The 10,847-nt window shown below is 45.3% G+C and overlaps 1 protein-coding gene across 2 annotated transcripts in view; it reads right to left on the reverse strand.

The window, feature by feature from the left end:
• Nucleotides 1–535: 535 nt before the first annotated feature.
• The window catches only part of LOC124043008 (norrin-like), a 57,967-nt gene continuing 47,655 nt past the window's right edge, over nt 536–10,847 (reverse strand). For both annotated transcript variants that reach the window (XM_046361185.1, XM_046361186.1), the window contains one exon: nt 536–2,061. In XM_046361185.1, coding sequence (XP_046217141.1) covers nt 1,837–2,061 — 225 coding nt within the window. In that variant the 3' untranslated portion in view covers nt 536–1,836. The remainder of the gene's footprint in view (nt 2,062–10,847) is intronic.

Below are 10,847 nucleotides of genomic sequence, written 5' to 3' on the forward strand. Positions count from 1 at the left end.
TTTCTTGTTAACAAACTATAGTTTTGGAAAGTCGGTTTGGACATCAACTTTGTACATGACACAAGTAATTGTTCCAACAATTGTTTACATACAGATTATTTCACTTATAATTCACTGTATCACAATTCCAGTTGGTCAGAAGATTCCATACACTAAGTTGACTGTGCCTTTAAGGACAACAAAGTCAAGGTATTGGAGTGGCAATCACAAAGCCCTGACCTCAATCCTATAGAACATTTGTGGGCAGAACTGAAAAAGCGTGTGCGAGCAAGGAGGCCTACAAACCTGACTCAGTTAAACCAGCTCTATCTGGAGGAATGGGCCAAAATTCACCAAACGTATTGTGGGAAGCTTGTGGAAGGCTACACGAAACATTTGACCCAAGTTAAACAATTTAAAGACAATGCTACCAAATACTAATTGAGTGTGTAAACTTCTGACCCACTGGGAATGTGATGAAAGAAATTAAAGCTGAAATAAATAATTCTCTCTACTATTATTCTGACATTTCACATTCTTAAAATAAAGTGGTGATCCTAACTGAACTAAGACAGGGAATTTTTTACTAGGATTAAATGTCAGGAATTGTGAAAAACTGAGTTTAAATGTATTTGGCTAAGGTGTATGTAAACTACCAACTTCAACTGTAGGTGAAGATCTGATGGAGTATGTTACATGTTTATGGCCTGGCAAGGAGACAGGGGGAAGGTGTAGTTAAGTACAGTCATTACACATGTATCTCATAGGATACACGGCGTGCTCTGTCCCATGCTGCTTTTAATTATGCATGTTGTGCTGTTGGGTTTTAGGATGTCGGCACCATACATTTATAGATGTAATTAGTGGTGAGAGTGGGGAGAAGGTGTGTGTAATTAGAGAGGTGATGAGTGATTGAATACGAGGTTATGCATAAGCATATGTGTTGTTGTTGCTTGTAATGAGTGTTGAGAGTTTGGCTGAAACCGAAAAAGCAGTTAATTGTTTCTGGGTCTGAACACATGAGGGAGAAGACAGTGTTCTATAGGATTCTGGGAAATGTCATCTACCCTCGATGGATTAGCAGAACTAACTCCTTCTGGGAGCCTTGAGGAGCCGAGTGTTCTCTTGGTTCTAGACACACAGAATTTGGGAACAGGGTTCCTAATGAGTCTTAGTTTGAGGACTGGGCTACTGGATGAGGAGCTCAGGTGAGTCTTGGTCCAGACTGATAAGTGGTATAGTTAGAGGATTGACAAACAGTTTGACAAAGAGTCAAGAAGAATGAAGGATCTCATGACTGACTTCTCAGTCAGGTCTAGAAACACATGTAGAACCATGAAATGGTACATTCCTCCAGGTGGTGTATGAGGTGAGTTACTATGTAAAGCGCTTGGAGTAGTTCAGTTGGTAGAAATGCGCTATATAAGTCCAATCGATTATTATTATTGGTTCAGAAATCTCCTGCCCTCCCTTCCCTAGGAACAACATTCTAAAAGGCAGATAGTCGTTGGGGTGCTGGAGTCCTCATCACAAACAGGCATGACGGTTCTAGATTCGTCCATGAGTCTAGCCTATACTCTCAGGTTCTAGAGTTCTATTGGGCACTAAGGGTTCCACTACTTGCAAATGAAGGCCAGGGGAAGTTAAATCATTGTAATTTAATCATTATACAGGGACCAAAAACACTGGCTCGGTCCATGGGTAAGGCCTGGACTTATAGGTTCTACAAAGGTGCAGGTTCTTCTAATTTACATGTTTTAGGATTCCACTCTTCACAGCTGTCGACTCGCAGGTGCAGAAACGTTCTCAAGGAGACAGTTCTAGAGTTCTAACGTTTTTAAAAGTATTTTTCCCAGCTCAGCTGCACTCCTCACAGTTGCAGGCGAGGATGTAGCGGTAGGTTGCTGTGATGCGGCTCCCTCCAGCGCAGCGGAGTCTCACAGCCTTCAGCTTGGAGGTGTGGGGCTTGCAGCAGAAACAGGTACTCTTGAAGGGCTGCTTCAACACCGAGCTGAAGGAGATGAGAGGGTCGGAGCGGGACGTGTGGCTGCAGTGGCCCTCGCACCGAGCTAGCAACACCATCTGGAGAGGAGGAAGGGAGGAGAGGGGAGGGGAGGAGAGGAGAGGGGAGAGAGAAGAAGAGGAGAGGGAGGGAGGAGAGGAGAGAGAAGGAGAGGAGAGGGAGGAGAGGAGGAAGGGAGGAGAGGAGAGGAGAGGAGAGGAGAGGAGAGGAGAGGAGAGGAGAGGAGAGGAGAGGAGAGAGGAGAGGAGAGGAGAGGAGAGGAGAGGAGAGGAGAGGGAGAGAGAATAAGAGGAGAGGGAGGGAGGAGAGGAGAGAGAAGGAGAGGAGAGGGAGGAGAGGAGGAAGGGAGGAGAGGGGAGAGGAGAGGAGAGGAGAGGAGAGGAGAGGAGAGAGAGAGGAGAGGAGAGGAGGGAGAGGAGAGGAGAGGAGAGGGAGAGGAGAGGAGAGGAGAGAATAAGAGGAGAGGGAGGGAGGAGAGGAGAGAGAAGGAGAGGAGAGGGAGGAGAGGAGGAAGGGAGGAGAGGAGAGGAGAGGAGAGGAGAGGAGAGGAGAGGAGAGGAGAGGAGAGGAGAGGAGAGGAGAGGAGAGGAGAGGAGAGGAGAGGAGAGGAGAGGAGAGGAGAGGAGAGGAGAGGAGAGGGAGGGAGGAGAGGAGAGAGAGGAGAGGAGAGGGAGGAGAGGAGGGAGAGGGAGAGGAGAGGAGAGGAGAGGAGAGGAGAGGAGAGGAGAGGAGAGGAGAGGAGAGGAGAGGAGAGGAGAGGAGAGGAGAGGAGAGGAGGGGAGAGAGAATAAGAGGAGAGGGAGGGAGGAGAGGAGAGAGAAGGAGAGGAGAGGGAGGAGAGGAGGAAGGGAGGAGAGGGGAGGAGAGGAGAGGAGCGAGAAGAAGAGGAGAGGGAGGGAGGAGAGGAGAGAGGAGGAGAGGAGAGGGAGGAGAGGAGGAAGGGAGGAGAGGAGAGGGAGGAGAGGGGAGGAAAGGAGAAAAAACATACATGAGCACTTCAGGGGAGTTTAGAAAACAATAAAGTTATGTTAACCTGTTCAAAGAGCTGTAGTCTATATACTGTAGTCTATATAAGAGCTGTAGTCTATATACTGTAGTCTATATAAGAGCTGTAGTCTATATACTGTAGTCTATATAAGAGCTGTAGACTATATACTGTAGTCTATATAAGAGCTGTAGTCTATATACTGTAGTCTATATACTGTAGTCTATATAAGAGCTGTAGTCTATATACTGTAGTCTATATAAGAGCTGTAGTCTATATACTGTAGTCTATATAAGAGCTGTAGTCTATATACTGTAGTCTATATAAGAGCTGTAGACTATATACTGTAGTCTATATAAGAGCTGTAGTCTATATACTGTAGTCTATATAAGAGCTGTAGTCTATATACTGTAGTCTATATAAGAGCTGTAGTCTATATACTGTAGTCTATATAAGAGCTGTAGTCTATATACTGTAGTCTATATAAGAGCTGTAGTCTATATACTGTAGTCTATATAAGAGCTGTAGTCTATATAGTCACTGTCCCAGTCAGGCTTTGTATTCTCTAGTCCACATTCTCTAGTCCCCCAATCCACATCATCCACATCGATGGGACAGTAGTGGAGAGGGTAGTAAGTTTTAAGTTCCTCGGCGTACACAATACAGACAAACTGAATTGGTCCACCCACACAGACAGCATCGTGAAGAAGGCGCAGCAGCGCCTCTTCAACCTTAGGAGGCTGAAGAAATTTGGCTTGTCACCAAAAACACTCACAAACTTCTACATCACCGCCTGGTACGGCAATTGCTCCACCCACAACCGTAAGGCTCTCTAGAGGGTAGTGAGGTCTGCACAACGCATCACCGGGGGCAAACTACCTGCCCTCCAGGACACCTACACCACCCGATGTCACAGGAAGGCCATAAAGATCATCAAGGACAACAACCACCCGAGCCACTGCCTGTTCACCCCGCTATCATCCAGAAGGCGAGGTCAGTACAGGTGCATCAAAGCAGGGACCGAGAGACTGAAAAACAGCTTCTATCTCAAGGCCATCAGACTGTTAAACAGCCACCACTAACATTGAGTGGCTGCTGCCAAACACACTGACTCAACTCCAGCCACTTTAATAATGGGAATTGATGGATATTGATGTAAAATATATCACTAGCCACTTAAAACAATGCTACCTAATATAATGTTTACATACCCTACATTATTTATCTCATATGTATATACTGTACTCTATACCATATACTGCATCTTGCCTATGCCGTTCTGTACCATCACTCATTCATATATTTTTATGTACATATTATTTATCCCTTTACACTTGTGTGTATAAGGTAGTAGTTTTGGAATTGTTAGGTTAGATTACTCGTTGGTTATTACTGCATTGTCAGAACTAGAAGCACAAGCATTTCGCTACACTCACATTAACATCTGCTAACCATGTGTATGTGACAAATACATTTCATTTGATTCAATTTAGTGCAATCTAGAGCCTGCAGTCTGACTTAATCTGTGGCCTGGCACGTGCAGTAATAGGAGTTTGGCTAGTCTGTCTCATTGTTGACATTGAAAGCTCTGAGTTAGTCACACACACACACACACACACACACACACACACACACACACACACACACACACACACACACACACACACACACACACACACACACACACACACACACACACACACACACACACACACACACACACACACACACACACACACACACACACACACACACACACACACATGTAAATCACATGTGTAACCACGCCTGAGACCTGAAGACTTGTGTAAGCTCCGTTAGAGCTTGCAGCATAACAGGGATGACACACCCGGTATCATCGCCCTAATTAGTGATGTTGGTTGTTCTAATGGCTCAGTCTCCATACTGTGTGTCTGTCAGAGGGACACAACATGGATGACCTGTTTCACTGTGTTCTTAGCTACACAACATGGATAACCTGTTTCTCTGGGCTCTCTATCCACCGGATGTGTACCAAACTCACTAAAAGTGTCAGTAATAAAAATAAAATACAAATTTTAAAAAGCCAAACCTTAACCCAGAAAATATAAAAAACTATCGGCCTATATCGAATCTTCCATTCCTCTCATAAATTCTAGAAAAGGCTGTTGCGCAGCAACTTACTGCCTTCCTGAAGACAAACAATGTATACGAAATGCTTCAGTCTGGTTTTAGACCCCATCATAGCACTGAGACGGCACTTGTGAAGGTGGTAAATGACATTTTAATGGCATCGGACCGAGGCTCTGCATCTGTCCTCGTGCTCCTAGACCTTAGTGCTGCTTTTGATACCATCGATCACCACATTCTTTTGGAGAGATTAGAAACCCAAATTGGTCTACACGGACAAGTTCTGGCCTGGTTTAGATCTTATCTGTCGGAAAGATATCAGTTTGTCTCTGTGAATGGTTTGTCCTCTGACAAATCAACTGTAAATTTCAGTGTTCCTCAAGGTTCCGTTTTAGGATCACTATTGTTTTCACTATATATTTTACCTCTTGGGGATGTTATTTGAAAACATAATGTTAACTTTCACTGCTATGCGGATGACACACAGCTGTACATTTCAATGAAACATGGTGAAGCCCCAAATTTGCCCTTGCTAGAAGCATGTGTTTCAGACATAAGGAAGTGGATGGCTGCAAACTTTCTACTTTTAAACTCGGACAAAACAGAGATGCTTGTTCTAGGTCCCAAGAAACAAAGAGATCTTCTGTTGAATCTGACAATTAATCTTAATGGTTGTACAGTCGTCTCAAATAAAACTGTGAAGGACCTCGGCGTTACTCTGGACCCTGATCTCTCTTTTGAAGAACATATCAAGACCATTTCAAGGACAGCTTTTTTCCATCTACGTAACATTGCAAAAATCAGAAATTTTCTGTCCAAAAATGATGCAGAAAAATTAATCCATGCTTTTGTCACTTCTAGGTTAGACTACTGCAATGCTCTACTTTCCGGCTACCCGGATAAAGCACTAAATAAACTTCAGTTGGTGCTAAATACGGCTGCTAGAATCCTGACGAGAACCAAAAAATTTGATCATATTACTCCAGTGCTAGCCTCCCTACACTGACTTCCTGTTAAGGCAAGGGCTGATTTCAAGGTTTTACTGCTAACCTACAAAGCATTACATGGGCTTGCTCCTACCTATCTCTCTGATTTGGTCCTGCCGTACATACCTTCACGTACGCTACGGTCACAAGACGCAGGCCTCCTAATTATCCCTAGAATTTCTAAGCAAACAGCTGGAGGCAGGGCTTTCTCCTATATAGCTCCATTTTTATGGAACGGTCTGCCTACCCATGTCAGAGACGCAAACTCGGTCTCAACCTTTAAGTCTTTACTGAAGACTCATCTCTTCAGTGGGTCATATGATTGAGTGTAGTCTGGCCCAGGAGTGGGAAGGTGAACGGAAAGGCTCTGGAGCAACGAATCGCCCTTGCTGTCTCTGCCTGGCCGGTTCCCCTCTTTCCACTGGGATTCTCTGCCTCTAACCCTATTACAGGGGCTGAGTCACTGGCTTACTGGGGCTCTCTCATGCCGTCACTGATGTGGTCATCCTGTCTGGGTTGGCGCCCCCCCTTGGGTTGTGCCATCGCAGAGATCTTTGTGGGCTATACTCAGCCTTGTCTCAGGATGGTAAGTTGGTGGTTGAAGATATCCCTCTAGTGGTGTGGGGGCTGTGCTTTGGCAAAGTGGGTGGGGTTATATCCTTCCTGTTTGGCCCTGTCCGGGGGTGTCCTCGGATGGGGCCACAGTGTCTCCTGACCCCTCTTGTCTCAGCCTCCAGTATTTATGCTGCAGTAGTTTATGTGTCTGGGCTAGGGTCAGTTTGTTATATCTAGAGTACTTCTCCTGTCCTATTCGGTGTCCTGTGTGAATCTAAGTGTGCGTTCTCTAATTCTCTCCTTCTCTCTTTCTTTCTCTCTCTCGGAGGACCTGAGCCCTAGGACCATGCCCCAGGACTACCTGACATGATGACTCCTTGCTGTCCCCAGTCCACCTGGCCGTGCTGCTGCTCCAGTTTCAACTGTTCTGCCTTATTATTATTCGACCATGCTGGTCATTTATGAACATTTTAACATCTTGGCCATGTTCTGTTATAATCTCCACCCGGCACAGCCAGAAGAGGACTGGCCACCCCACATAGCCTGGTTCCTCTCTAGGTTTCTTCCTAGGTTTTGGCCTTTCTAGGGAGTTTTTCCTAGCCACCGTGCTTCTAAACCTGCATTGCTTGCTGTTTGGGGTTTTAGGCTGGGTTTCTGTACAGCACTTTGAGATATCAGCTGATGTACGAAGGGCTATATAAATAAATTGGATTTGATTTTGATTTGATTTGTTCCTAGCTACACAACATGGATGATCTGTTTCACTGTGTTCCTAGATACACAACATGGATGATCTGTTTCACTGTGTTCCTAGATACACAACATGGATGATCTGTTTCACTGTGTTCTTAGCTACACAACATTGATTACCTGTTTCACTGTGTTCTTAGCTACACAACATGGATGACCTGTGTCACTGTGTTCCTAGCTACACAACATGGAAGACCTGTTTCACCGTGTTCCTAGCTACACAACATGGAAGACCTGTTTCACCGTGTTCCTAGCTACACAACATGGAAGACCTGTTTCACCGTGTTCCTAGCTACACAACATGGATGATCTGTTTCACTGTGTTCCTAGCGGATCCTCATCTAGAGGTGATGGTCTGCCTGCAATGTGACCACTGCGCACGCACACACACACACACACACACACACACACACACACACACACACACACACACACACACACACACACACACACACACACACACACACACACACACACACACACACACACACACACACACACACACACACACACACACACACACACACACACACACACACACCCTGTAAGTGGACTCCTGTGTCATGTCCCCTGTCAACTGCCTCGTGTCGCCACCGATGTGACCCTCTCTAACAATAGCTAGGGGATATAAACAAAAGTTAGATAATAAAACAAATACAGTAAACATTTGACTCTAAAAGAATAAAGACATTTCAAATGTCATATTATATGTATATATACAGGATTGTAACGATGTGCAAATAGTTAAAGTACAAAAGGGAAAATAAATAAACATAAATATGGGTTGTATTTACAGTGGTGTTTGTTCTTCACTGGTTGCCCTTTGTTTGTGGCAACAGGTCACAAATCTTGCTGCTGTGATGACACACTGTGGTATTTCCCCCAGTAGATATGGGAGTTTATCAAAATTGGATTTGTTTTGGAATTCTTTGTGGGTCTGTGTAATCTGAGGATAATATGGTCATACATTGGGCAGGAGGATAGGAAGTGAAGCTCAGTTTCCACCTCATTTTGTGGGCAGTGTGCACATAGCCTGTCTTCTCTTGAGAGCCATGTCTGCCTACGACGGCCATTCTCAATAGCAAGGCTATGCTCACTGAGTCTGTACATAGTCAAAGATTTCCTTTAGTTTGGGTCAGTCACAGTGGTCAGGTATTCTGCCACTGTGTACTCTCTGTTTAGGGCCAAATAGCATTCTAGTTTGCTCTGTTTTTTTGTAAATTCTTTCCAATTTGTCAAGTAATTATCTTGTGATTTGGTTGGGTCTAATTGTGTTGCTGTCCTGGGGCTCTGTGGGGTGTGTTTGTGTTTGTGTTTGTGAACAGAGCCCCAGGACCAGCTTGCTTAGGGGACTCTTCTCCAGGTTCATCTCTCTGTAGGTGATGGCTTTGTTAAGGAAGGTTTGTGAATCGTTTCCTTTTAGGTGGTTGTAGAATTGAATGTCTCTTTTCTGGATTTTGATCAGTAGCGGGTATCAGCCTAATTCTGCTCTACATGCACTATTTGGTGTTTTACATTGTACACTGGGGATATTTTTGCAGAATTCTGCATGCAGAGTCTCAATTTGGTGTTTTATTCCATTTTGTGAATTATTGGTTGGTGAGCGGACCCCAGACCTCACAACCATAAAAGGCAATGGGTTCTATAACTGATTCAAGTATTTTATAACCAGATCCTAATTCGTCTGATTCAAGTATTTGATCCTAATTCGTATGTTGAATTTGATGTTTTTTTCCCTTCTTGCCTTGTCTCTCAGATTGTTCACAACTTTGTGGAAGTTACCTGTGGCACTGATGTTAAGGCCAAGGTATCTATAGTTCAGGCCAAGGTATGTGCTCTCTGACTCTCTCAATTCAATTCAAGGGGCTTTATTGGCATGGGAAACATTTGTTAACATTGCCAAAGCCAATGTAATAGATCTCTCTCTCTCTCTCTCTCTCTCTCTCTCTCTCTCTCTCTCTCTCTCTCTCTCTCTCTCTCTCTCTCTCTAACTCTTTCTCTCACTGACTCCCTCTCTGACCCTCTCTGTCTCTCTCTCTGACTCTCTTTGACTCTCTTTGACACTCTCTCTGTCTCTCTCTCTCTCTGACTCTCTCTCTGGCTCTCTCTTTCCGACTCTCTCTCTGACTCTCTCTCTGACTCTCTCTCTCTGACTCTCTCCCTCTGACTCTGTCTCTCTCTCTGACTCTCTCTCTCTGGCCCTCTCTCTGACTCTCTCTCTGACTCTCTCTTTCCGACTCTCTCTCTGACTCTCTCTCTGGCTCTCTCTCTCTGACTCTCTCTCTCTGACTCTCTCTCTCTCTGACTCTCACTCTCTGACTCTCTCCCTCTCTGACTCTCTCTCTCTCTGACTCTCTCTCTCTCTGGCCCTCTCTCTGACTCTCTCTCTATCTTTGGCTAAAGCCTGTCTCGGGCCAGGGAATATGACACACACACTTGTTGGCGATGACTGCAAGGAAGTTGGCAGCCACTTTAGGAACATGTGTCTTCCTTTTGAGGACTTGAAGATGAGCTATCAGCAAGGAAGTGTTTTAGTATTTTCACAGAGAGAGGTTGGGAGCTGAGGGCTTTGTGTCAGTGTGTGTTGGGGGGGAAGAGAAGAGGGGAGATAAGGAGAGGGAAAGAGAGGAGAAGGGTCTGGAGATTAGGAACCGCATGGCAAGATGACAACAGCTGGGCACTCACCTACCCACTTACAGACACCTACATACACAGTTGCAAGCACTTGAATGCGCACACACAACCACGGCCCTGCATGTATGAAATGGACTCATGGTGGGAGAGAGAGGGGGAAGAATAGAAAGACGGAATGACAGCCCCCCTCCATTAACTGTCCCCTGTGAGGGATCACTTACACTCATTTAAACTCGTTTACATCAGGAACTGTCACTCACGACTACACATCCCCAGTGTCACTCATCACTACAGATCCCCAGTGCTGTCCTGTCTACATGCCGTATATTACGCCTCCGGGAGAGAGAAACTAACTCTCCTCATTTTTTAAAACTAGGTAAGTCAGTCAAGAACAAATTCTTATTTACAATGACGGCCTGGGAACAGTGGGTTAACTGGTCTAGGAACAGTGGGTTAACTGGTCTAGGAACAGTGGGTTAACTGGTCTAGGAACAGTGGGTTAACTGGTCTAGGAACAGTGGGTTAACTGGTCTAGGAACAGTGGGTTAACTGGTCTAGGAACAGTGGGTTAACTGGTCTAGGAACAGTGGGTTAACTGGTCTAGGAACAGTGGGTTGACGGCCTACCCCGGCGACGCTGGGCCAATTGTGCACCGCCCTCACTCAATCACAGCACTCAATAACAGCTGGATGTGATTCAGCCTGGATTTGAACCAGGGACTGTAGTGACACCTCTTGCACTGAGGTGCAGTGCCTTATACCGCTACACCAGGGTTACTAGGGTTACTCAGCACCTGTTTGCCACAATCTTTTTCTAGTCTCTCCAC

Source organism: Oncorhynchus gorbuscha, linkage group LG09, assembly GCF_021184085.1.
Source record: "Oncorhynchus gorbuscha isolate QuinsamMale2020 ecotype Even-year linkage group LG09, OgorEven_v1.0, whole genome shotgun sequence".
NCBI classification, from domain to species: domain Eukaryota; kingdom Metazoa; phylum Chordata; class Actinopteri; order Salmoniformes; family Salmonidae; genus Oncorhynchus; species Oncorhynchus gorbuscha.